At 27.2% G+C, this 27371-nt stretch overlaps 6 protein-coding genes across 6 annotated transcripts; 2 read left to right on the top strand and 4 right to left on the bottom strand.

The window, feature by feature from the left end:
* The first annotated feature begins 1128 nt into the window (after positions 1-1128).
* Positions 1129-7028, top strand: LOC119667022. Its single transcript, XM_038076301.1, has 10 exons — positions 1129-1326; positions 1411-1808; positions 1878-2127; positions 4754-4830; positions 4896-5107; positions 6047-6053; positions 6176-6232; positions 6299-6363; positions 6418-6502; positions 6560-7028. The coding sequence occupies exons 1-10, from the start codon at positions 1213-1215 to the stop codon at positions 6834-6836; spliced, it is 1542 nt and encodes a 513-aa protein (XP_037932229.1). The 5' UTR covers positions 1129-1212; the 3' UTR covers positions 6837-7028.
* On the top strand, positions 4557-5429 carry LOC119671130 (glycine-rich selenoprotein-like). The gene is made up of 3 exons (XM_038081650.1): positions 4557-4694; positions 4754-4838; positions 4896-5429. Exons 1-3 carry the CDS (start codon positions 4676-4678, stop codon positions 5128-5130), a joined length of 339 nt encoding a protein of 112 aa, XP_037937578.1. The 5' UTR covers positions 4557-4675; the 3' UTR covers positions 5131-5429.
* Positions 7029-7183: 155 nt separating the features above from the next.
* LOC119667021 (alpha-(1,3)-fucosyltransferase C-like) lies at positions 7184-10619 on the bottom strand. The gene is made up of 2 exons (XM_038076300.1): positions 10339-10619; positions 7184-7616 (listed from the first exon to the last, which is right to left on the bottom strand). Exons 1-2 carry the CDS (start codon positions 10617-10619, stop codon positions 7184-7186), a joined length of 714 nt encoding a protein of 237 aa, XP_037932228.1.
* Positions 10620-13898: 3279 nt separating this feature from the next.
* On the bottom strand, positions 13899-23542 carry LOC119667019. The gene is made up of 14 exons (XM_038076299.1): positions 23478-23542; positions 23375-23412; positions 23165-23318; positions 21786-22190; positions 21394-21544; positions 21115-21316; positions 18370-18523; positions 17713-18120; positions 17445-17567; positions 15674-15714; positions 15417-15603; positions 14849-15256; positions 14441-14591; positions 13899-14152 (listed from the first exon to the last, which is right to left on the bottom strand). Exons 1-14 carry the CDS (start codon positions 23500-23502, stop codon positions 13951-13953), a joined length of 2649 nt encoding a protein of 882 aa, XP_037932227.1. The 5' UTR covers positions 23503-23542; the 3' UTR covers positions 13899-13950.
* LOC119671127 (putative sugar lactone lactonase YvrE) lies at positions 17001-18661 on the bottom strand. Its single transcript, XM_038081648.1, has 5 exons — positions 18586-18661; positions 18370-18523; positions 17713-18120; positions 17417-17567; positions 17001-17338 (listed from the first exon to the last, which is right to left on the bottom strand). The coding sequence occupies exons 1-5, from the start codon at positions 18646-18648 to the stop codon at positions 17131-17133; spliced, it is 984 nt and encodes a 327-aa protein (XP_037937576.1). The 5' UTR covers positions 18649-18661; the 3' UTR covers positions 17001-17130.
* A 1340-nt stretch (positions 23543-24882) lies between the features above and the next one.
* LOC119671126 (regucalcin-like) lies at positions 24883-27083 on the bottom strand. Its single transcript, XM_038081647.1, has 6 exons — positions 27005-27083; positions 26871-26908; positions 26657-26810; positions 25599-26009; positions 25274-25424; positions 24883-25186 (listed from the first exon to the last, which is right to left on the bottom strand). Exons 1-6 carry the CDS (start codon positions 27027-27029, stop codon positions 24979-24981), a joined length of 987 nt encoding a protein of 328 aa, XP_037937575.1. The 5' UTR covers positions 27030-27083; the 3' UTR covers positions 24883-24978.
* Between the last annotated feature and the right edge of the window lie 288 nt (positions 27084-27371).

Below are 27371 nucleotides of genomic sequence, written 5' to 3'. Positions count from 1 at the left end.
ACGAGTATCTTGTTGAACTTAATAAAGCTTTTATTCAGAATAGAGTTACAGATATAAAAAAATAGTTGCTGATGATCTAATACTTCGTAGTAGCAATCTTGTTTTTTGAGTTTATAGTTTATATATTGGTAGAATATTATACAATACTTAGTTACGAGTACTAATATGACCGTTTTTTTTATTTGAATAAATCAAGATATAAGAGTAAATAATTTGAAATTTTTATATACTAATATATATAGAAATTTTAAAATTTATTATTATTTATATTAAGTTTTTGTGGATAGTGCAATAAATAATCCTGACGATATGAATGCATTCCTAATTTCATTTTCTTTGAATAGAGTAATAAAATTGATAAAATAAATTTAATATCTTATGGTATGTATTACTAGAATCGTAAAACTTACATTGTATACGTTTTCAGTACCAAAGATAATTTTAATAATCATTAATTTTACAGTCGGTCAAAGCAAACCGTTTATACGCTATAATCACTGTAACCAATTGGCTTTAATTGTTTTAGAAAATATGATGGCAAAAATAAGATATTTTTTATATACACCCATACATTGTACGAATATTGTATTTCTATGGATAATTGAAGGCAATAATTTGTCTTAAACATAATATTATATTAACAATTAACAATGAATTAAATATCATGAATAAATAGCAATAAAATTTTCTATTATGTTTTCAATTAAATATTTATACTTACGCTAGCGTTTCTATCTACCCAATGCCTTCTAAATGCAATTATAAGTACTAGCGATGTTTCTGAAGGCAATGGCTTGAAACATAATTTTCTCTCCAAGCAATAGAATATATTTTCCGTCTTCTCCATTTAAATACAACTTTTATCGTATTAGTCACTTAAATGTTTATAATATTACTATTAACATTGCAGACCACAAAAGTGGTGTTGAGGTACAGACCGGCAGAAATATCTAAGCTTTTGTTAAATAAATAATATATTTTTTTTGTTGTCATTTTTTTTATTTATTAATTATTTTTTGCTTTCCTAAAAGATAAAACATATGAACGGTGAGTATAATTTGTTACATGATGCACACTGCCAGAATAAAAGCAGTTAAATCAGGAACAAACAATTTAGTCTGAAAAATTCGTTAAAGCTTCAAGCACAGTATTAAAAAATAAAAAAAATTAATTTAAAAATAAAAATTGAAAAAATTTTAATCTCCAAGGAAGATGACTCGTTTTGCTGTTTACGTTTTACTTAGCACCCATCTTTTCTTAGGCGTTTTGAGCAATACCAACTACTGTGACATATGCAATGACCACATAGCTTGCAATAATAATGGAGTAAAAATTTATTCTAATTATTTATAAACGTATTTATATTAAAAATAGCTTCTATAAAAGTGTGTTTTAATGTTATTCCTGTAGGAAAAAGCTGCTGATTGTGCTTCAGATGCAGCACTGGTTAACATAACACCTGAACTCAAAAATCTACTCCTCGATGCACACAATAGCAAACGTAATTCCGTGGCTGGTGGTAATGTAGAAAATCACAGTCCAGCATGTCGTATGGCTACTATGCAGTGGAACGATGAGTTGTCCTCACTTGCTGCCTTAAATGTGAAACAGTGTGTCATGAAACATGACTCGTGCCACAATACAGTGGCTTTCAAATATTCTGGGCAAAACTTAGCTTATATTGGCTTTTGGAATGAACCAAATTACCAAACCTTATCAACAAGAGCAGTGGACTTATGGTTCGGGGAATACAAAGACAGTAATATGAAATATATACAAAAATTTCCTTCAGATAATTCAATTCTGTTGTAAGTAGATTTTAGCTTATTTTTTAATTATATTTACATATCAAGCTATTAATTCAATCTCTTCTTTAGTAAAATTGGCCATTTTACAGTTATGGTGGCGGATAGAAATACTCACGTGGGATGTGCAGCTTTGACTTATTCAAAACCTAATTCATATAAAGTTTTTCTGATTGCTTGTAATTATGCAACTACAAATATCGTTGATTTTCCAATTTATGGTGATTGTCCTACTGCCGGTACTGGTTGCGTTACAGGTACTAATCCGTCGTACCCAAATTTATGCAGTCTTTCTGAACAGTACAATGTTAATAAATTTTATTAAGATGAATTCTTTAAGCACAAATCTGATAATAATGAAATATGAAAAAATTATACTATTTCGTTTAGTTATTAATTTAAAAGTAAATATATAAATTATCAATGAACTAAATTTTCTAATACATATTTTTTTTTTTGTTGGAAAATTTCAAACTTACTATAAGAATTGAACTTAAATCTTTTTAAAAGACCAAAAAATTTAATCTACCCAATGATAGTGTTGGGACTGATGTACTAAGTAGTATTTTTTATTTTTGTATATTTATGGATTATATATATTTTTACAAGCTAATTATATTTTTTAAGTTACTTTTTTACAATTTGGCGTAATACTTAAATCAGACATACATATTCGTAAATATATTTCATATATAAGAATAATTATATATAAGAATTTATATATGACCATTATCTAAACTTCATTCCTAACTTGAAGCTATAGACATCAAAAAGTCATTAATATAATAATACAATAAAACAATCAAATAATATATTTAAATAATATTAAAATTGGCTCTTTCGGGCTATGCCGAAAATGCATGTTATGTAGATTATCACATCAGTATTGCCAATTTCGTATTTTTACAATGTTTTGGTACTTTTTGATTGCGCCTAAATTTGAAAGGAAATGTAGATATGCTCACTTTCAATTTGCCACCAAAAATAACAAGCAAGAAAAAACTTATACAGACTGTAAAAATGTTAATTTATTATGTTATTATCTTATAATAATTCTTAATAGTTCTTACAAAATTATTCCTTAAAAGCAAAAAGTGCTCCAAAATTGTAGTAATTTGCTCCTAAAAGGCGCAAATTCTGAAATTTATTACTAAGGAACACTGCTTTGCCTTGTCTGGTTTAAGTGGTAAAAGGAAAACAATATTCAACAAATTTACGTTCAGTAAGAATATCAATCATATTTGGTATTCCCTAAGACGCAAAGGCAGATTATGTCATTGTCATTGAAAACTGCCAAAATAAATGCTATGTTCTGGAAAGACTAAACACATAATCTGTTAAGAATCCTAATTTGAGCATAGTCAGAAAACATGTCTCTATCTTAATTATATTAAATAATTAAAATAAATTGAGAAATTAAAAAGATAAAGTTGTTTAAAAAATTTTAGTGCAATAACTGCATAAGTTGCTTTTGTTTTATTTATTCCATGTATAGTACATAGTATATTAAATTAAAATTACTGAAATTATATGACAAGTCCTATAATTATAATTACTTACAGTCAAAGACGAAATTAATCAATCATTTTAAAGTTAAAAATTATTTTTCAAAGTGTAAAATTTACAATTTATCAATTAAAAAAATTGTTATATTATAGAATGCGGTAAACAGAATTTTTTTCAATTTATGAATGGTGCAAATTGAAAGTACGTATCACGTACTACGTATCTCTGAAAAAGATAATAATGAATCACTGTTTATTTTAATTATATTAAACTTGCAGTTTTGTTTTATTTTTACAATTCTCTTAGTAAAGCTTTAAACAAATATTCTTTTAACTTGTTATCTACAATATCTATGATGCAATAAAAATCAAAATATATAAAACCAGCTTTACGTAGTTTTATATTTTAAAATTTTAAAATAAATTTTCGCGAAGCCATTCTATACTTCAATAATTATTGTTTAAATAAGAATTCTATTTATACTAATCAGAGTTAATTTATTAGTCCGGGTAATGAGAATATACATTATAACTTGAGTAATTTCCTTATAAAGTTTTTGTACAATACCTAGAAAATGCTACCTATATTGAGTATTTTCTGAGTATCTCAGTTATCTTAAACTCGAAGTTAAAACTCTGGAACTTAGAAAAAAATGTCATAAAAATCATTTGTCTTACTAAACGATTGTAACACAAACGTTAAATGATTAATAATAACACACATAATATTCGCATCAATATAATGAAATATATATATAAATATAATAAATATATATGATATGAAGAGTTATTATGTTATGCTAAAATGAAATTATAATCCAAAAACTGGACTGTTTTTATAACTTTATACTTGAATAGTAGAACTCGAAGACATATGTTAACAAAGTCATGTGCGATTATATAGTAATGTGTATAATATAAATTTTATGAAAATATTTAATTTTTTATAAATTTGAACCAATCATACAGTGTTTAAAAAGAAGTTTGCAGATATATAATTTATTCTTAAAATAAGTCATAACTATAACATAAAATCATTTTTTGTTTGTATATTATAATTTATATTATAATATAATGTATATTATAATTTCAAGTCGTGATTACACAAATTACACATTTTTTTTATTGAAAAATATATACAGATTGAATATATAAGGTTTGAGTACGCACTAAATAGCTACTGACATGACAATTTACAAAATGCAACCTTGTGTATTAAATATTTGACAAACACGTCAATACAATTAGTCAACAAAAATTTCTCGAATAAATATGAAAGTTAAAATTTGTTTTTATATATTTTCAATGTAAATTCATAAAATTATAAACAGATTATCCGTAACAAACGGAGTAACAACATCAACCATGGTTTACATAGATAGAGGTAAACAAATTAACTGTAAACGAGTTTATATTGAACTTAAGTTAACTTAATCATCGTAGATGGACGTGTTCTCAGCCATCGACCTTGGAATCTGGCTCGCGTTCTGGGTATTTTCACAGGACTATGGTTTACCATAGTGTGTTTGTAAGTTGATTTAAATAACAAACATTGAAACAAATAATAACAAATTTATTATATAAGCATGAGGACCCTTTTTGCACCATTTACAAATCAAAACAGAGGCAGTAATGGTAGGCAAGGCGGTGGCTGGAATTCTGGTGGTGGTGGTGGCGGTGGAGGAGGAGGTGGTGGCGGTAGTTGGGGCTCAGGAAATAGTGGTGGTAACAATAGTGGAGGTAATGGAGGACTACGACCAAACAGACGTATTGGTCGCATAACGAACTCTATGGATTGTAACATACCTGGCGGTGGATGATCGCGGTAATGTGTCCGTGCTTTAAATAAGTGCTTAAGCTAAGTATGGCTATCACACCTACATAGTTTTTGCACGCTCGGACACTGCTGAAATTTAGTGTGATATTTTCTCTTTTGCATTTTTATTTGCACGTATGACGAATTACTTGTAAACTCATATTTGAGAGAAGTAGTTCTGAAAACTTTTGTAGAGGAAATTCACACAACTAAACTCCACTTATTTTTGAAGCTATTTTTTAAAAATAATTAACATCCTAGTACAATTATAAATATTATTTAGATCTAAAACTATTACTAAAATTTACTGTTACATATTGAGATTGAATTAACAAAATATACGGATAACAGACAATTCTTGCTGAATTTAATTAAATATTAAGGCTTACGCATTTACACGAGTATTATGTTATGAGTAAAGAGCAACATTGTATATAGAATAAGGAGCTTCTTGAGATGATGACAATTGTCCCACAATAAAGCAGGGTCGCTTTTTGCAGTATAAAAACGATGAATAATTGCGCGATTATATAAATCTATGATTTATCTAGTATCAGTTTTTATTATATGATTGTATATACTGAATTTATTCAGTTATTATAATTACTAACATAGTTTTCGAATGTACAAAATTGTATTCAGAATAAAGCACTTAACACATATCTGGATTTATGTACGTAAGCGAGTAGAGTTTAGTAACATTTGTTATACAAAATCCATGCAAAAGTACTTTCGGTTACTGAATCAAACTTCAATTTTAGCAAAAAAATGTTGCGAATCAACAGAAATTTAAACCAAAACAAATTATAAATGCAGCAATACATGAATTTAAAATTATAATATATGGCGACTAATCAGATTGAAAACAAAATAAAATAAATTGCATTCCGTTGTTTAAATTGTTTACTATGTTCTGATAGTTAAAATGTAAATACTAAACGTTTTCATAGTCTATTATTGCTGACTCACGTAAGGTGAACCAAAGTCTTTAACATATACAGCAAGGAATATTTATACTAATATTCTTTGATTTAATAATAATCAAATAGCTATCGTTTTCGAAATGCAACCTTGTATTTTGAGTTTATGACAACACGTCAACAAAAGTAGTTTACAACAACTTGTCAAATAATAAAGTAGGACTAAACGCTTTGTTTAAATTTTTAATGTAGATTTCACCTATATAAGCAGACCTACCGGAAAAAGTTATTATCTATAATGGTTTACATAGACAGAGGTAAGGAATTGATTTTTTTTATATTAAATGTATCAATTATCAATTATGATTTAGATGGACGTGTCCTTAACCATCGGCCTTGGAATTTGGCTCGAATTTTAGGCATTTTCACTGGAATATGGTTTACCATATTGTGCTTGTGAGTTGTAAATGAATAATTGATTGGAAGCAAATGAAAACTATTTTATTATATTAGCATAAAAACTATACTTGCACCATTTACAAATGAAAACAGAAGTAATAATGGTAGACAAGGCGGTGGCTGGAGTTCTGGTGGAGGAGGCGGTGGTGGAGGGGGAGGTGGTGGTGGTGGTGGTAGTAGCGGAAGAGGTGGTGGTAATGGTTGGGGTTCAGGATATGGTGGTGGAAACAATAATAGAGGCAATGGTGGGTTAGGACCAAATAGAAATATTGGTCGTATAACAAATTCTATGGATTGCAATATACCTGGCGGTGGATGTGGATGTGGATAATTGTAATTTAAATAAAAGCCGGAAATAGATAAGAGTAGCACTCATAAACCCTTAAAATTTTTCACACTGCCGAAATTAAATGTGATAATTTATTTCTGCATATTAATTTGCTACTATTATATGTTACTTTTAAACTTATAATTACAAGCAGTACCTTTAAAAAAGGTGAAAATTCTTTTGAAATAAATCCCTTCAAATTATTATTATTATTATTTATAAATGTATACAATTGTAAATGTTACAATTTTGATATAACTATAATACTAAAATTTAATGTACTATATATTTAAATTAAATTTACAAAATATACTGAACATCAAAAATATTTGCTTAATTTAACTAAAAATTTAGGATGTTGCATCTATACAAGTGTTATGATGCCAGTAGTCATCAATACTTTTGTAAATTTGTGTGCGGTACTGTGTGACGGGCTTGTTGAGATGATGGCAGATATCACAAAATGGGATAGTGTTGCCTTTTATAGTATAAAAACGACGCCACCAGAAATAACGTGCATATTCGTTAGGAGTGTTATTTAAATTTAACAGATATTTAGCCAACTCTTCTACACTCGGAAATCCATGTGCATCAATAAAGGAATGCGGAGGTGCAAACTTGGAATAATTTGCACCTCCAAATACGACAGGTACAATATTTCTTTTAAGCGCATTGTAAAATTTCTCAGTAACGTAATCAAGGCATAGCGAATTTTCAAAACTTAAATAAAATTTGTACTCAGTGTCTAAAACTTCATCACAATCGGTAGACCCAAACTTGCATCTGCAACGGCAAAGTGTAAATTTAATTAACATATAATTTTTATACAATCTACTGGATATATATTAAATGTTATAACTTTAATTAAATTGTCAAATACGTCTACAAAATACATAAAATCCTACCGAGTGGCATCAACCAATTTTCCCAAAAAGTAAATACAGAAAAGGTATTTACATATATAAAAAACTTTAAAATCCTATATTTCAGCCCATAATACTAAAGTTTTTAATCTGCATAACCAAATAAACATATATATTTATATGCAACATTAATATACAATAAAAAGTTTGGCAAATTTATTAATATTTGACAAAAAAATTTTTAACAACCTCAATATAGTATAATAATTCCAATGAAAAGTAAAGTTTGGATCGAATTTACTTATTTATTTATTTCTATATAAATATATTTTCTAAGTAATTTTTTAAGCAAATTCACAGATACTCCATATTCAATGAAATGATCAGCAGTTACTTACTAGTTTAATAAAAAATTTAAATTCTAGAGACATTTCGTAGATGTTAGAAAGTCCGCTACAAATAGTGATAAGATCTGATTTGCATTATCTTTCTTTACTGTCGTATATGTAGTAACAACTGCAGTTGTATTGATTTGCAAGGACTGATATTGAAGCTCTTCAAAGTGACATACGAAAACACATGGATACTGTAAAAATTATCTAGAACTTACAATGCATTTAGAAGATTTTTCCAAAAAAAAATATAACTTACAGTGTATCTCTAATTATATGAACAAAACTGCTTACTTTTTAAGAAAACTTTTAGTTCAAATCATCAAGTTCTAAAAATAGAATTTCCTACCAAAGCATACAGTAAATACCGTTATATTCTGATATCTGTCATTGTATTGTATGGCAAATATATACATATTTTTAGTATATGAATAATGAATATAGTATTTATATGTATCCGAGCTTCTTATTATGCCTAAGACATAATTATAACTAATAAAAATACAGAGACCTAATACATAGTTTATATATATAAATTCAATGAGTGAAAAATGTTGAGGTATAGCGGGTACAAAATTGTACCATCCGTTTTTAATTTCTAATCTATTAACATATTTGCTAAAATCCATACTTCATACAAAGCATACCGCCCATTTTTAATTTCTAATCTGTTATGTTTGCTAACATTCATACTTAATTCAAGGCTTCAAAAACAGCTATTCTCCTTAATATAATAATTGCTTTTTTTTAATCTAGATGCTCATGAAACAAACACAATATTATTAAGTTATTAATTTTATATTAATAAATTAAAATGGATATTTAATCCACTTCTTTGACAATTCGCACTCTAATTAACAACGGTAATATTAACCAACCAATATAATAATCCACGTCTATAAGTGCAAATGTAGGCCAAATTATCTAATTAGTATATAAATTGTATAACATTTCGCAGTAATTTCATTATTAATTATTATAAAGCAACAATATTGTTGTTCGCAAAATGTAATCAATTTATATTTCGTTATTAATTATATGATTATTTTGAAAGCTCACTCTGCACCTATTCTACATTTTACAACTCGATATCGTTTACCTAATTTGTCTACGAGGGCTATTCGAAAAATTTTACGTTTGAATGTTATCTTATTAATTTTGTTTGCAATCAAAAATGTATGTGTTAGTGAAAAAGTAAAAGTATATGTAAAAATTGTGCCTAGCGAGTATACAAGCAGGGTAAATTTATGATAGTTATCCTATAATAGCTGTTCTAAAAATTCAATCAACTTTATAATAAATTTTAGTTTTAACGACTGCTGCAGTTTGAACCTGTACAGTATCTTTTCTTCAGTTATTGTACAGTACTGTAATGTTTCAGTTATTGTTCGGTCCATTACTTAAACATCAATCAACAACACTTTTGTAATTTCAAAGCACAGCTGCCATAATGTTCTCGGCTAACAACATAATATTCGTCATTTTTAAACTTACTTGTTATTTTACTGTTTTATTGTTCTTTGGTCTCTTAAATATAGTTTTAGATCCACCCCTAACCGATAGTTATTATTTACGTAAAATGCGCAAATCGTTTTGATAAGACCACTATAAAAAAATCTTTATATATTTAAACAATTACATTGAATCAACGTCCAATACAGTCTAATAAATTATTTGCACTATCACTAAACTTTTTTATAGTTAATTATCTACTCATTTGAAGCACTTATTCGATTACGAACTGCAGTTTTTCGCTAACAAAGGTATTTATCTATTAAACTTGTTATTATTACTAATTTGTCAACTTCATTCCATAATAGTTTGCATAATCAACGTATAACATAGTAAAACAAATTGTTAAAGTAATCGATTTTACCGAAACCAACACCAAATTGTAGTGGTTAGGAAATTGTATTATATTTTCTTTTTTAATTTTGTCTTATTTTCGAAAATACTCAAAATTAATTTTATGGATCGAAAATACTCAAATACTCACTGATAATTTCAGGAATTACATTTTACAACATTGTTCAAAAAAACTTCTCATGCACCCTGCGTATCTGAACACACTTTCTGAGTTAAAGATAATTGTAAGATAAATTAAAAACATATTAGTAAATAAAATACAACCTAATTATAATTATTTTTACTACAAAATAATTTTGTTCATTTACATTTAAATAATTTTTTATAATGGGAAAAATTTAACGTATTTATGTTTTTTTAAATAATAAATATTCATATACTCACTTTAAGTCACCACATTTTCCAAATATATCCACGGGAATATATTTTTGTAATTCTTTTACCAACCGTTCACGTTTTGAATAGGTACGACAATTCGAGACAAACCAAGCTATAAGTTTCTTTTTATTATTAATGATTATAGATAAACTCTTGTTATTCTGCGTCCATTCACTATCCACTTTGCGCCAATATGGAATCAATGCCGGTGCTGTGGCAATATTAGTTTCTTTGTCGATAATTGTACTATAACTCCAAAGTATGTCAGAGTCCAAACGGTATGTCATAGTCAAATTAAAAAAGTTTTCCTTATTTTTCAAATTAATTTTTGTATTTACAGGAGATTCCAATAGAGCAAAAATATATAACTGCAGTGGATTACGGACTTCCGGTACATTTCCAAATTCATTTCTTATATGAAATATTATGGAATTATACATATCAAAACTTTTCAGATATGTATGTTCATTGGTAAATATACATTTAGCAAGTGAACATTCGACTAGATTTGTGTCGTTTGGTAGATTCCAACGTTTATTCGAGAAAAATCCATTCCACAATAGTATCACTTTTGGCTGTTCTTCACCAATGAAAGTTACATTTTCACTGTTTAAAATTATTTGCCGCGTGATTAATAATTTTGAATCTTCATAAATGCAAAATAAAATAATGAGAACAAACAAAAACACTAATAGGTAAAAAAAATATTTTATTTTAGATCTAAACATCGTTAAAAATTCACAGTCAATATCACCGAACCGCTGTCATTGCAATGCGCTCAGCAAATGCTGAGTTTGATAGAGGCATTTTTGTGAACTTATTTATTGAAAAAAATATAAATTTCCTTATCTACTATAACCCGTAGCTAAAACGTTCGATAAATTATTTATTACATTCTTTTATCAACAAAAATATCAGTACAACGTTTGACATGGTCATCAATGAACTAATCATATCAATGCAAAAGCTTAGCAATTTATTACTCAGAAACTTTCTGATAATTGACCGCATTTCATTTTGAATGTTTTTGATTATTAATTTATGCTTTTGCTATCAAAAGCTTAATAGATTCTTTATAGAAATTGTATTCATTCGCAAATTGTGAGTAGTTATGCACAGACCAAACCAAGATAATTATGCTGAGATTTGCATTCTTGGGATAAGTGTGATGGTGTTTGTCGTATCTAAGTTGATTTGTATAAGAGGAACCATAAGCACAACATTGTTCATCAAGTAAACAAAGAATGCTGTGTGCAGTTGGACTTGGTGATCATACCTGAATCAGCATAAATAGGAAGTTAGCTTCAGTGCACTCAGAAGTGTATAAATAGGAAGCATTACTTTCTGTAATTCTGAAATGTTGCGTTTTGTCTTAAATTCTATTTAATACAAAGTAAGATAAAACTTTTCAAGCTATATAAGCTGCTTGCATTAACAAGAGATGTAATTATGCGAATGGAAGCCACTCCAGCTTTAACTCAATAATGACATCCGAGAATCGAAGGACAAAAAAGGACCCAAGTCGTTTCGTGGTCTACTTCTGCTAATACTTCATTTCAGTGGGATCGCTTGTTGGACGGTGCGCTGTCCCAACGTCCTACAATATATATAAGACAAAACTTATATTGTATACATAAATACTTATATTGTACTTATATTATATTGCATACTACAATACAATTTATTGGATTAAATATACAATAAAAATGCTATTAGTTAATGGAAATCCTTAATTAATTTACTAAAGTAACTCAGTTATGGAATATGTCTGCATTACAAGTTCACTTTGACTTTTAGATATTTTTAAGTTTTGTTTTGCTCATTATCTCACTGTCAAAGATATATTGGTTAAAAAAATTATCAAAATTTTCGACTTATTACGTATTCCGGTTATACCAAAATATAATTAATTTTAATTTAAATTTAAATAAATTTCATTAAATATAGAATACCTGGTTGACTATTGTATGATGACAAAGTGAAAAAACTTCAAACATAAAAAATATTAAAAATAGACTTGTGTACTTATAAATAAGATAAGGTTAATAAGTGAGATTATTCGTGGGACCTACTCTCCCCTGCAGTAATAAAACCTAAAATGCATATCGGCATAAACACGTGGTAATAATAGATTTTTTCCTAATATTTCATTGCCGTTTCAAATAGGTATTAAATTTTGGTAAGAGTACAGAATAATTTATGATGAAAAAATTAAACAAAAATACTATTTAAATAATATGTTTAAAATAAAAAGGCAAAATGATCTATAATTATAAACACAATGAGTCTTATAACTTTTTATTGGTTTAGCAATATATGATATATATGAAGAGTTTTTATTTATAAAAATTATTCAACAAAATAAACAAAAAGATTATCAAATCGGGAATCTGGTCATATACAGCAAATACGATTGCGCATACATCTGTCCATATCTTCGTCATAGATCTATCACACTTAGGGTAGAAAGGTGTCCATATAATAGACTTTTTCTATGTTTTACTTTAAGAAATATTTCTACATATAATAAAGTTTCGTGTTTTGACTTCGTTGATGTGATGTCAGATTATTTTAATTAGACTACTCAAATTAATTCTGAAAATATTATTTTCAAGCTGGTAAGATTTCATGTATCCTTGCAATTCATATCAATACTCATACTCATATCAACAATGGTCGTGTGCGAGTTAGGCTAAGTTGCGTTCTAAATGAGGGAAATTCTAAGATGAGCCGATAATGTAGTGATGTGTCGATACGTGTTGATAAATGGCTAAATGTGTGCAGTGCAAAAAATCCCAAAAAATCTCCCATTTGGTTTAGCATCAACTTAACCTAACTCGCACACGACCAATATATATAAAATAAGATATCACACTTTTTGACACCGAAAAATACTCTTGCATTTTATATAAAACATTATTATTACTAATAATTACAGCCTGAAAAGATAGGCTCGTCAAATCTTTGGTAATGAAATAAATTTTTTGAATAATTGTATCTCAATTTCTGAATATGATTAAAAACCATATCTTATCTCATTATAATGCTTAAGTTAATAATAATTTTGATTAATTTTACTTATAAAAACCTTTCCAATATCTAACAGAAAAGCAATTAAAAGAAAGACCGGGCCCATTTTCAGTAACCACTTTGCTTCGATGGCCAAGTGCTATATGAAAACTTTTACTTTGGCCATAAATAGATAAGTATATTATAATCTCACAAACTCCTTTTGCCACAAACTCCTTTAATTTTTATTCTTTTTATTTTATTTTGAAATAGTAAAAATAAAAGTATTCATTGTCTTTGCTACTGCCATTGACTTTATTTTGTTATAATGATACTTTTAAGCAATGTATGTACTATTATTAAACATTTATTTAAATATTATTACTTTAGTTGTTAAACAGAAAACAAAATATTTATTGTTTCAGGTAAATATTTAAAATATTTGAACTGAAATTATAATAATAACTACATAAATGCAAAAAAAATTAAACAAAATTATATACATACATGTATATACACGTAACTTTCTCTATATGGTATACATAGAATGTCTTCCATTAGTTACAATGCAAAAACAAGTACTTTAATCATAACAAAACATATTTTGTATTATCCAATAAATTTATAAGCTTCGTAACCTCTCTCTCTAATATTACTGATACGAAACACAGCACCGCAAGGTGCGGGATTGACGAAACCAAAGATTGATCTAGATGTTGTTACATATAAACTATCCAATAAAAATCCACCAAAAGTGACTGAAGTTACACTACCACATGGAAGTATAAACTCTCTCATAATAGCGCCTGTACTAAAAATAAAAATTAATACTTTAATAATTTAATAATATAAACTACATTTAAATTTGATATAATCAAAGTGAACAACACATTTTATATATACAAATATATTAAAAATATTATTAAACACAGATTAATTGATAATTGTTCGGTTCATAAAAGTAAAGGAACTAATTATTGTACTTACTAATTATTGTAAGAGCTATACATTAGTTCAAATGTATAGATCTATGTATCACAATAGTTAGTAATAACAGCACTTGAAAAATGTGTGACATTCTGATATTAAAAATAATTACTTTGGATCAATTTTTATGACTCTCGGTGTGTTGAAAATCGCAACCCACAGATTACCATCTATATCAATTGTCATTCCGTCTAACAGTTTAGTATCTCTACTTAAAGCAATTGGCTTGGGCTCGTTGAGTTCAAAAACAATTGACGGATTTGCTTATTCAAATGATAAAAAATAATAACATTATTAACTATAACAAAGTTTTAAAAACTTACTTTAAAATAGAAGAGTTCAAACGTTAATGAAATGTAACAACAAAAAATTTTATTCTAAATTTCTTGTTATATTTTATTACTGTTTAAACTTTTATTCATATTTAACTTAAAAGAAATTAATTAGTTAATTAATAAGCATTAATATCAATTTTAATAATTATAATAAATACTTATTAAATACTAATAATAATCATTACCTAAAACATTGCCCCTATTATCGTAAGTAAATTGTGTGATCGTATTATTGCCACTATCAATGTGATAAAATTTTCCTTGATTATAATTCCATGCCATACCATTTGATGAGGCCAGATTAGTTCTAAGTAAATCTGAAATATTATTTCTGAGGCTATATAGTTTCTCCTGAGCTTGTTCAAACACAGGATATGCACTTCCAGTATAAAGATATCCCTTGTGGTTACATTTTCCATCATTAAAAAAGCGATTGCTATCAGTTGTATTTATATAATATAATTGTTCCACAATAAAGCATTCTGAACTTATTCCGTTCCATTCAACCTTGTTAACCTGATTGCCCATTCCAACTACATAACAATTACGCCAATATTTGTAAGGTATTATAAATGTAGCAATATCGTAGCCATCTATAGAAATATACACACACACAAATAATAAAAAAATTATCTTTTTTTTAAACTAATAGATTATATTAAATATCATATACCAGTCATTACATATATGTAAATAGATTTGTGCTAACCAATAAATTACGAAAAGAATTATATATAATAACAAATTTCTTACTAATTTTGCAACAATAGGTTCGATATAGAAGAGTGTCATGACGACATAAAAGACCGTTAGCCATATCTGTATAGAATAAATTTGGAAATTGCCAATGTGGGCCTTCACCATGATCGACAAGGGTATTTTCCAGTATTGTAATCTTTGGATTTTCGTTATATCCTATATGTATACTTAACAATCCCGACTGTTATAAAAAATATTATATTAATATTAATTATTTGATTGATAATTATCAATGATTGTAGTTGACTTACCACTCTCATTTGAAGAAAGCATAGAAATATATAAAGTTGTGCTGTCAATAAATACAAGAAACAAAAATAATTAAAATATATTAAACTTCATAATTTAATTTCAATATTTAAAATTTATTTAAATATTTATATATTTATTTTACTTATTAAAAATAGTAACACTTTCATTTTAATTTTTGTATTAGAGAAGAATTAACTTCAATTCAAATGCTAAAAAAAACTGAAATTCGCTAATGCAAGATGTGTCTTTTTATACCAAATTGTTGATTTAGAGAAGAAAAAAAATTATTCATTTATATCATATATTTTTCTACTTTGAAAAATAAATAATTAAAATTCTCTTAAATGATAAAAATAATTTTCACGACAGTTAGGTAAATATTCCAAATTTGACGTGTCCATTAGTTTTTTTTAAAAAAACGCTACATACTTCTTAATCTGATCATATACATTTTAACAATCAGTGAGTTAGGATACGAATACTTAATAAATCTTTTCCTACATGTGTCACTTCGTATATTGAAATATCATCTCTGGTGTTTTGGAAATCTGCTCAGTATATATCCCAAGCATGTGATATGACTCGGATTTATTATAGACCTGGATGTTATCTCAAGCTTTGTTACTATTTCAATTTTAATAATTTTATATATGTAATCTTAAATTTCTAACGAGAAACTTTATCAGTAAGTTAGGATGCGAATACTTAATAAATCTTTTCTTTTGAAATGAAATATCATCCTTGCTGTTTTGTAAATCTGCTCAGTATATATCCCAAGCAAGTAATATGACTCGGGTTTATTATAGATCTGGATGTTATATTAAGCTTTGTAACTATTTCAATTTTAATAATTTTATATATATAATCTTAAATTTCTAAAGTGAAACTTTTTATATTATTAGAATTGAATTTTAAGTTCATGATAAGTTTATGAAAAAGAATTTTTAATTTTAATTAAGAATCAATTTCTTCAAGTTCTAATTTATATTTTTTAACTGGGAATGATAATTTTATAATTATATATATAAATTTTAAATTTCAATGGAGAAGAGACACCGGAACTACTTTATGGCATTGTTCAGGCTTCTCTAGAACTTGGCTTAAGCTTATGGACACCTCATTCTTTATTTTACTTAGAGATATTTCCAACAATTAAATTGCCTAGATAGTTGCATTCAACAATGCGTCCGATTAGTTCTAATATATATAATTTTATTACGACTTCACCTGCCTACATTTCACCTATAAATTTCAAGAAATATTTTTGTGGTACCTTACATATTAGACTGTCTAATACTTATAGGAAAAAATAACAATTACGGTTATTACTTTTTGTCTTTATTAACTTATATCAAACATAGTCCGATACTTTCTTTCTATAAATCGTACATGAAGATGTATTTACACTTCCTTTGAACTGTTTAAATCAAGCTTAATTATTCTATAGGATTCCTTATTATGCATAAGAAAACTCATCGGCCTTTAACCCTTTTGCGCCAATATTATGAACACTGAACACAGAACCACATGGTTTGGGAAAACTCCTAATGCCAAACAAATTTGCGGCTGATGTTACATAGAGAATATCCATATTAGGTCCTCCAAAAGAAACTGAAGTTACAGCAACGCATGGCATCTCATAAGTTTTCATTATTCGCCATTTCCTAAGAAATATTTGATTTAAAAGGGAAGGATGTATATTTTTTGTTTCTTTTATTTTATGCATATAGATTTTAACTTACCGAGAACAAATTTTTATAACTTTCTTACCACCAAATATAGCAACATAGAGATGTCCTTTACTATCTGTTGTCATGCCGTCCATGACCACTAAATCTGAACTCTCACAGGATTCCACGGTGTTATTGAATTTGAATACAACTTTTGGTTTACCTAAATTTATTATTTATATATAATATATATGTAATATATATATATTTTTATGTTTATAACAAACAATCATTAAAAACAGGTTTGATGGAATACATTTCTTTAATATCAATTTGCATAACTTATTTCAAATTGTTTCAAAACTTACCTAACAGATCGTTTTTCTGATCAAAAGTGTATTGCATTATAGTATTTTCTTTACTGTCCACTTGATATAATTCGTTCCGCCTATTGTTCCATACTAAACCATTTGAATAGCTAATATTTTTTTTAATTATTTCTGGAAAACCGCTTCTGTATTTATATAATTTTTCATCAAATTGAGTAAAATTACAACTCGCACTTCCGGTAAAAAGTGCACCATTAGCAGCACATTTCCCATCATTAATGAAGGCATGTGCATCATCAGATTTTATCTGGAACAACACTTTGACGATGCAACATTGGGAACTACGTCCATCCCATTTTATCTGTGCCACTTTTTTGTTGAGACCGACTACGAATAAATCATTTGAGTTTCGATATGGAATTATAAATGAAGCACGATTCTCTTTATCTGAAAAGTATATAATAAGAAATTTAAAATAACCATTTATCTTCAACCTTAATAAGTAAGAATTGTATGGAAAGTATTTTAAAGACAGTATATATCAATACTTATATTTTATCGGACATATTTACAAAAAATCACACGTTCATAACATTTTGACTTAATATATTAACAATTAATAAATACATATTGTTTATACAAATTTAAATATATAAACAATATAAATTAAATTATGTTACGTTACAAAGGACTTACTAATTTTACATTTGAACGTTTGATTTGTGGTTGTGTCACGTCTGAATAAGTTTCCAGTACCCAAATCAGCGTAGTAAAGATTCGGATGGCGCCAATGTGGTCCATCGGCCAATTCTGCGTGTGTGTTCTCCAGAGTTGTAATCTTCAAGGGTAACTATAATATATTTAAGAGTTAATAAGGTATATTTAATGTAATATGTATATATATTATATTACACTTATTTTTATGTGACAATAGCATTTAAAAACGTAAAGTTGTGCTGTCGATGTATATAACATGCAAAAAATTATATATAGTTACTATACAATATTTGGAAACTATTTAAATTTTTATATATTTTCTTTTACTTATCAATATTAATAACAATTTCATTATTATTTTTATATCACAAAAGCATTAATTTATAACCAAAGCTAAAAAAAACTGAAATTTGTTAATGCAAGTTGTCAGCTTTTATACTAAATTGTTGACTTAACATATACGTATTAGATAAAATATAAAATCAAATTTGAATTAAATCTAAAGATTTTTTCTTAAAAAATAAGAATTTTGCAGTTCTCTAAACATCATCGCAACAAATGACTTAAAAGTAAATATTTTCATATTAAAATGTGCATCAGTTCATTTCAAACATCAGTACACACTTCTTGATATGATCATACACATTTATATGAATCAGTAAAAGTCAGTATTTTATATAAATAATCTTTAAGTCAAATTTAAGTCAAATTTAAGTTACTAATACTCTATGAGGAGTGGAATGCCTACGAACTGACCACAATCCGGCGCGCCGGAAAGTGAGTGCCCGACTTGCACGGACTAAACCACCTCCCCTCATTCCTAGAGACCTTGTCCTACGCCGGAATTATGTTAGTATTACTTCGAGGTAGGGTCTCTATCAGTCATTTAAGACTTCCATTGGTGTAGGTAATTAACCTTGCCTTTCATCTTGGTGTGATACATCTGCTTACTCCATCTGTCTTCTGCCAAGATCTACTTTTTTCAATCTCAGAATCTTTTTAGCAAACATTTTGTAAAAAATATGATAATTGTATTATTAATATTTATTTTCTCCATCAATTTTATTGTTTAATGTGGACGAAAAAGTTATATCTACAATTCTAAGAAAAATTTCATGCTTAACACCAGAAATAACAATTAATAACTCTAAAACTTACTTTGAATAATGAACTTCATTCAGAAACTAGTCTAATCATAACTCAACAGGTAAATCATGGTCACCATGGCATACACATATAAAGTTTTTAACTTAATCCATAGAAAACATAGAAGAAGTTTCTAAAATAATATCAACTCTCACAGGACAATGGACAAAGTACGATATCGTGCAAGAACTAACTTCTATTATCGAAACTTCCATATATAATGTTAACGAATACTTGAGAAACTACCACAGAAACATCTGTTTTCTGTTTTTGTTAATCCACTGAAAACACAGCAATTTCTACACCAATATCCTAGCTTGATATTGAGAATACCCTTGATTTATATATCTATGCAAGTTGCACTTGTATTATTGAAACTCTAATGGGACTTGTTCGCTAACGCTTGACAAAACGACACATGCATATCTATTGTACCGCTATCGACGTTCATCCAGATCCAAGATGAAGCATATAAGCGAGCTGTTTTTAAACTTGACATGAGTTTTTTCTCCAACATAGAAATCAGAAAAAAAATCGCTTTTATCAATCCAAGCATATAATTATTACATAGTTAAAATTCCAAGGAATATGGTAAATAAAAACCTTATTAACTACCTTTATCCTTAACATCCTCTCATTTTACCTACTTTCATATCTATAAACTTCGTAGAAGAATTTTCTAAAGTCCTATATGCTGAAATATCTTATCATTACCTTTGAAAACACTCCATGTCTCTCATGTGAGTTAAGTGAAATAATTTATTTAATTATATATTACGACTAGGAAAATTTCTAACTTAAAATTCTTAGAATCATGGAATTAATTATGGCACTTAGATTTATTTGTTTACAAATTGAATTTTATTTCAACTTCATTAATTTGTTATTTTGGAATCCAAAGAATTAACAACAAAATACATCTTTAATATTTGTTTTCTAAAATAAATAGATAAAGATAAATATATAAGATAAATAGATAAATTAAGAAACTTAAAATTAAAATAGCTCAAAAATGAGTATCTAACTTATCTTTTAAAGAGTTAAATTTAAAAGATGTAGGAATATCTCTACACAATCAAAGTTTTAAAATAATTTGGAATAGAAAGGACACACACCACAGTAGTAATATCTTTACTTTATATAGAAGATTGTTATTGTCACCATTAAAACAGGACAGCAGTGATAAGCACAGATGCGTTTAATAAGACTTGAATACTATGGCTCTTCTATTTTTTTTATTTTCATCTATTTTATATTCTATTCTAATTTCTATGGTAAAGATAATTGATTAAATTAGAGCAGCACTTGATAGTCGTAAACATATAGAAGAATGCTATGAATTAAAAACGTGTGCTTTGAAACTATAGTCCTATAATCTACAGTGTATAAACCACACTATATTGAATCATATTGACTACAGATTATACCGTTTAGATTATTAATCTAATTTTAATTTGTAAATATTTTAAAAAAAGGTAATCAATTATAATTTTTCTGAATATAACATATAATATGTAACTAACATATAGGCTTAAATATAGTTGTTTCAAGTTTAAATATTAGTTGTTCAATATATTATGCCAGCGAGCATTCATCGGGACTTAAACCTTTCGCGCCAACATTAAAGCTGAATACAGAACCACATGGCTTAGGATAACTTGCAATATCAAACAAACTTGCTGCTGATGTTACATAGAGAACATCCATATTAGGTCCACCAAAAGAAACAGATGATACAGCAGCGCATGGCATATCAAAGGTTTTAACTATATCCCATTTCCTGAAAAGTATTTAATTTAAAAGTGAAGACGAATTGTTATTTTTTCCATAATTAACATATATATTGATAGCGCTTACCGAGTACAAATTTTTATAACTTTCTTTCCACCAAAAATAGCAACATACAGAAAACCTTCAGTATCAATTGTCATGCCATCCATAACAGCTAAATCAGAAACCTCACACGTCTCTATGCTTTCGTTGTATTCGAACACAATTTTCGGACTACCTGCATATATATATATATATATATATAATACATATTATAATTAGTATTAGAATGAGTAACCGATAAATATTTTAATAAGTTTAGTAACTAAAATAATAATAAGATAATAAAAAATAATAAATAAATAATAAACAATAAATAATAATATATTTATTAAGACATCTGAGATATCTATTATTTGTTTTTTATTTTTAATGATAGAAGAATTCAATTAAATTTTTGTTTTTTTTTTTAAACTTACCTAATATATTGCCTTTGTGATCAAGTTTAAATTTTGTGATGGTGTTGGCTGCGCTATCCACATGATACATTTCATTCCGTTTATGATTCCATGCGAAACCATTTGATATATTTATATTTCGTTTTATAATTTCCCTAGTACCGGCTTTATATTTGTATAAATTTTGATTAGGAAAGAGGCCACACTTTGCACTTCCAATAAAAAGCGCACCGTTAGCATCACATTTACCATCATTAAGCCATACGTGTTCATCGTTAGGATGGATCTTAAATAATACTTTGATAATGTGACATTCTGCGCTACGTCCATCCCATTTTACCTGTGCCACTTTTTGATTAAGGCCAACTACGAATAAGTCTTTCGTATTCCGGTATGGAATTATAATTGAACTACGATTTTCGTTTTCTGAAAAATATGTAATTTTCGATATATTTACCTTGCTTTGTAATTATATTTAATACTACTTTTTAGCAAAAAGCAAAATATCGTAAGATATCTTTACCATATGAAAATCAGTCATAATTAATTAATATACTTAATTAAACTACGATGATAAACAATGATTTCTACTTGTCATATATAAACATCGCATTAGACAAAACTCAACGAAAGGTCATTAAAACTTATCACAAATGCAACAAAAAAAAATTGTTGACGATAGTTGAAAAGCCTGGGTAAATGAAAATTTTTGTCGTTGTGTTGTTGTAACCCGTGGGGATCTACAAAACCGATATGGTTTTGCAGATCCCCAAGACTGTGAAACCTGGTCACCTTAATGAGATGGATATAATGGTCAATTGAAGTGAGATTTGTATGTGCAAAGAGATTTTACAAGCAGGATGTGGATGTGTTTGTAAGATTCTTGTGAGACTTCAGCATTTCTTTGATTCAATTTTGACAAGAAGCATATTAGACAGATGCTACAATTTAAGCGTAACCTACTTAGTACTATGGTTTCAATGTTGACAGATAACTATGTATTAGGAAGATATGCTATGGTACTACATTTGCTTTTTTGGTCCCTTTCCCTCAGTGATCTAACAGAGCGCTTATTCATCAAACAGTGTATAGTCTTTGATGTTTTCTGTGTGCCAATTACTTTGGACTTTATATCTGTATTGGGCCCAATAAAATATGCATGTGTATTTGTGTGTCTCAAACTAAAAACTGTTATCTACTTGATAAGTATGTTAGTTAAAAAATTTTTTATACATACACATATAAATAAATTTATTATTACACATTTATGTGTATTTCTAATATTTTTAATTATAAAAAAAAATATTTTATAAAAATTACACGCACGTTGTAATTAATGCACAAAAAATATTTCTTCATCCCAATTCTATTTAAAATTTATTTTATTACGAAAAACTTACTTATTTTACATTTGAAGGTTCGCTTTGTGGTAGTTTCATGCCGATATAGGTTACCAGTGGCAAAATCAGCATAGTAAAGATTTGGATAACGCCAATGTGGACCTTCGCCTAATTCAGCATGCGAGTTAGGCAGAATTGAAAACTTCCAACAAAACTGCATAGAAGATTTTTGAGAACAATAAATACTATAAAATATTCTAGTTAACCTACGTTAACACGAAAAAGACACAGCAAAATATAAAGTTGAGCTGTCGAAAAAAGACTTCAAATATATTAAAATTTAATTATTATATAAAATTAATTCATATTTTACTTATTAAAATCAGCAACGATTTCATTGTTATTTTTATCTCACAGAAGCTCTAAGTTATTAGCAAAGCTGAAAAAAAACTAAAGTTATCTGTTGAAAGTTGTTAGCTTTTATATAAAATTCTTGATTTAAAATAAAAGAAAAACGATTAAATCAACTTTAAATAAAATTGTTAACATTTTAATTATAAAAAAAATATGACAATAAGTAAACGACTGAAAAGTAAACACTTATTATTTAATATATAAAACAGTTTTATATTAAAATAGCACACACATTTTGATCCGTTCATATATATATTTTGAATCAGTTAAATGCAATTTAAAAAATATCTTAAATTTAATATCTTAAATTAAGTCATCTAACCTCGCTTTCACCGCAGTATGTCATGACATTCAGTTGCTCTATAATTTTAAAGTAAGAAGTACCATAGTATTTTCCACAAACATCAGATGCGAGAAGAGACTGCTTGCCTTAAGTTTCAAAACCAAAATAATTTTGCTATATATAGCATTGCATTAATTTTTAATTCAGTGAAATGAAAAGATAAGTATGATTTATTTTTAAATAAATATTTACTACATATTTACTATGTTCTGATTTATGATTTTTATGATAACTAGAGAGGAAATATTTGAAAATACGTAAATTGGAAAATATGAAAATATGGATATCGAAAATACATTCAGATACATTCTGTGTAAAAAGTATTTAAAATTTATAATTTTTTAATAGCATGTCTAATAAATACCACTTCCGCCACAATTTTTGGAAAAGTCTCAGCGAAGTGATCGACCAGGCCCCAAGTGATTTTTTAAATCAGCACTAAGTCAAGCGCTATCATACTTGCGATATAATATAATACATACTAGTATATTTTGTAGAGAGGTTTCGAAAATTAGTGAACTACAACAACAAAAACTCTTTCTTTATACCCTGAGCTTCAAATATGACAGGGTACGAGTTCGACCCTTGTTACTTACAGTTTCGATATAATATACTACATACTAATATATTTGGTAGAGGTTTCGAAAAGTAGTAAACTACAACAACAAAAACTCTTTCTTTATACCCTGAGTTTCAAATATGACAGGGTACGAGTTCGACCCTTGGTATTTACAGTCTCAAAAAATTACTTAGGAACAATTAAATACATGAAATGATTCCAAGTTCATTAATGATGGGTATTTGTCCATAAATGTAACAGGAAGTATGGTCAGCCAAAAACCCAATTAATTAAGTTGTAGTTCACTACTTTTCGAAACCTCTCTACCATAATTATATTATATAATAATATACAATATTATAATATATATAATATATACTACATATTTTTATTTAATTACTTTTTTTTAATATTATTTAAAATTTCAAATAATTTATTCACTATATGTACTACAAATGATTTCAAAACAGTTAATCAGTTACGCTTTTTTAAACAAATATATATTACTATATGCTTAAAATTGTTTTTTCCAACTTTCAATATTAGATGTCTTGTAGATTATGTGAATGAACATTCATCAGGCCTTAAACCTTTAGCGCCAATATTATGAACACTAAATACAGCTCCACAAGGCTTAGGAAAACGTGCTAAACCCAAAAGGTTTGCAGCTGATGTTACATAAAGAATATCCATATTAGGTCCACCAAAAGAAACTGAAGATACAGCAGCACATGGCATTTCATAGATTTTTATTATTGTCCATTTTCTATAATATATAAAATAAAAAAAAAACTTTTTGTTACTATCATTGTCATTTATTTAAATTATGCACAAAAGCATTTATATTACTTACCGAGTACAAATTTTTATGACTTTCTTACCGCCAAAAATGGCGACATATAGATTCCCATCAGTGTCAATTGTCATCCCGTCCATAACAGCCATATCTTCACTACTACAGGATATTGCTCTTTTATCGAGTTTAAAAACAATTTTCGGATTACCTATATTTAAAGAATATAGGTTGTAGAGTCAATAAATAATTTATAACGCATTAACTACATTAAAATCATCAATAATAAATTGAATTGAATAAGTTAGTCAAACATTTGTTTTTAATTTACTACTTCTTAATTTTCATAAGAAATTAAAAAGTATTTCTGTCATTCGAAACTTACTTGTAATATCGCCATTTTGGTCAAAACCAAATTGTGTGATCGTATTGGCTCCACTATCCACATGATACAATTCACTCCGTTTATAATTCCATGCCAAACCATTTGATAAGCTAACATTTGGCTTAATGATTTCTGGAGCACCACCTCCTTCATATTTGTATAAATTTTGATAGGGCCGGGAAAAGTTACAACTTGCACTTCCAGTAAAAAGAGTTCCATTAGCGACACATTTTCCATCATTAATCCAAATATGTTTATCTTTATTTCTTATTTCAAATAATATTCTTATTAGTTTACAGTGTGGGCTATGCCCATCCCATTGTATCTTTGCCACCTTTTTGCCAAGACCGACTACGTATAAGTCTTTAGATTTCCGGTATGGAATTATGAATGAAGTACGATTTTCGTCATCTAATGATTTACCAAATGTTTGAAAAAATTATTGTTTTGCAATGTATATTGTACATATTGTAGATAAAAAAAATTATAAGAGTCAATTATTGCTTAGTCTGATGAATTGATAAACAATAATATAGTCAAGGCGTAGAGAGGCGTTGTGAAGACATCTCGCAGTTAATAGAAAGTAAAAGTGCTTAAGTGCCCCGACTCAACTAACCTCAACATAATTATATTTACAGAATACAATATATATTATTGTAAGTTGAGAATATTTTGATTGTTTAATTAAAAATTATTTTTTAATAAAAGAAAGTGAATTACAACAAAATATTTTTTTTTTAATTGAATTTTCGGGTGACTATACACTTGTCAAAATCGGAGTCAATCAAAATTGAATTAATCAAAAATAAAAAATTTTTGTTGTAATTTATTGCTGTCCAAAAGTCTTTATATATTTTATATATATATTTGTTGTGTATCTGTAGGTTTTACATACAAATTTAAAAATTTTAGAAACATTAAATATAATTATATTTTCACTTAATTGTTGTTTTATGTATAATTATGAATTTTGTACGTATATATATAGCATAACATGCGTATATATACGAGTATTGACAAGCTTGATGGATATAGAATAAATTTACTATAGAACTCACGTATTTTACATCTGAAAGTTTGATTTGTGATTGTGTCATGCCGATATAAGTTGCCTGTAACCAAATCGGTGTAGTAGAGGTTCGGATAACGCCAATATGGACCTTCTCCTAACTCAGTACGTGAGCTGTCCAAAATTTTAATCTCTACAGACAACTGCAAAAATTAATTTAAGTATATGTATATTCATATAAAAATATTAATTATTCAACTTACACAAACATGGCAAGCACATAGCAATAGAAATATATAACCTATAAATAAACATATGTCAAATATATATTATATATTAAAATATAAATATTATATATAGTTATATTTAATGTACAAATAATTATTATATTTAAAACCTGTGAATTTCTGTATGTAATCCATATCTTTATTTCACATTTAACATATAACTCCGTAAATTTGTAAAAATGACTAAAATTAATTTTTATCATTGCAACTGTTTAAATAGCAGATATTTTAGGAATGTATGATATTTTTCAATAAATCACATTTTTTGGATTGCACGAGTATACATATAATGCTTTTATTAAAAATAATAAAAACGTTTACGGAAAATAATTTCAATAACATTCTTTTATCACTGTATTTATAATAACATAATTTCGATATAGTATACTCAATAATAGTATTTATTTCACTATTTACTTAAACATGATGATAAATTATTTCCATAAGTAGAAAATTCAATCAATTATATAGAAAATC

Source organism: Teleopsis dalmanni, chromosome 1, assembly GCF_002237135.1.
Source record: "Teleopsis dalmanni isolate 2A chromosome 1, ASM223713v2, whole genome shotgun sequence".
Classification (NCBI taxonomy): domain Eukaryota; kingdom Metazoa; phylum Arthropoda; class Insecta; order Diptera; family Diopsidae; genus Teleopsis; species Teleopsis dalmanni.
Note: the sequence above shows the minus strand (reverse complement) of the source record. Positions and strands in the feature narration are given on the sequence as shown.

Excerpts from the sequence above, each read along its gene's own strand:
- LOC119667022 (XM_038076301.1), top strand. The coding sequence starts at position 1,213 with ATGACTCGTTTTGCTGTTTACGTTTTACTTAGCACCCATCTTTTCTTA. Across the intron at positions 2,128-4,753 it reads ACAATGTTAATAAATTTTAT|ATGGACGTGTTCTCAGCCAT; the intron begins TAAGATGAATTC and ends TAATCATCGTAG. Across the intron at positions 4,831-4,895 it reads CAGGACTATGGTTTACCATA|CATGAGGACCCTTTTTGCAC; the intron begins GTGTGTTTGTAA and ends TTATTATATAAG.
- LOC119671130 (XM_038081650.1), top strand. Across the intron at positions 4,839-4,895 it reads TGGTTTACCATAGTGTGTTT|CATGAGGACCCTTTTTGCAC; the intron begins GTAAGTTGATTT and ends TTATTATATAAG.
- LOC119667021 (XM_038076300.1), bottom strand. The coding sequence starts at position 10,619 with ATGACATACCGTTTGGACTCTGACATACTTTGGAGTTATAGTACAATT. Across the intron at positions 7,617-10,338 it reads GGAAAATGTGGTGACTTAAA|ATGCAAGTTTGGGTCTACCG; the intron begins GTGAGTATATGA and ends TTGCCGTTGCAG.
- LOC119671127 (XM_038081648.1), bottom strand. The coding sequence starts at position 18,648 with ATGTTATATACATCGACAGCACAACTTTACGTTTTTAAATGCTATTGT. Across the intron at positions 17,568-17,712 it reads TCAGAAAAACGATCTGTTAG|GTAAACCAAAAGTTGTATTC; the intron begins GTAAGTTTTGAA and ends TAATAAATTTAG. Across the intron at positions 17,339-17,416 it reads GTTATAAAAATTTGTTCTCG|GAAATGGCGAATAATGAAAA; the intron begins GTAAGTTAAAAT and ends AATATTTCTTAG.
- LOC119667019 (XM_038076299.1), bottom strand. The coding sequence starts at position 23,502 with ATGAAATCGTTGCTGATTTTAATAA. Across the intron at positions 22,191-23,164 it reads AACCTTCAAATGTAAAATAA|AAAACGAAAATCGTAGTTCA; the intron begins GTAAGTTTTTCG and ends CATATTTTTCAG. Across the intron at positions 18,121-18,369 it reads AACGTTCAAATGTAAAATTA|ATAAAGAGAATCGTGCTTCA; the intron begins GTAAGTCCTTTG and ends TATACTTTTCAG.
- LOC119671126 (XM_038081647.1), bottom strand. The coding sequence starts at position 27,029 with ATGGATTACATACAGAAATTCACAG. Across the intron at positions 26,811-26,870 it reads TATGTGCTTGCCATGTTTGT|TTGTCTGTAGAGATTAAAAT; the intron begins GTAAGTTGAATA and ends TAATTTTTGCAG. Across the intron at positions 26,010-26,656 it reads AACTTTCAGATGTAAAATAC|ATGACGAAAATCGTACTTCA; the intron begins GTGAGTTCTATA and ends GTAAATCATTAG.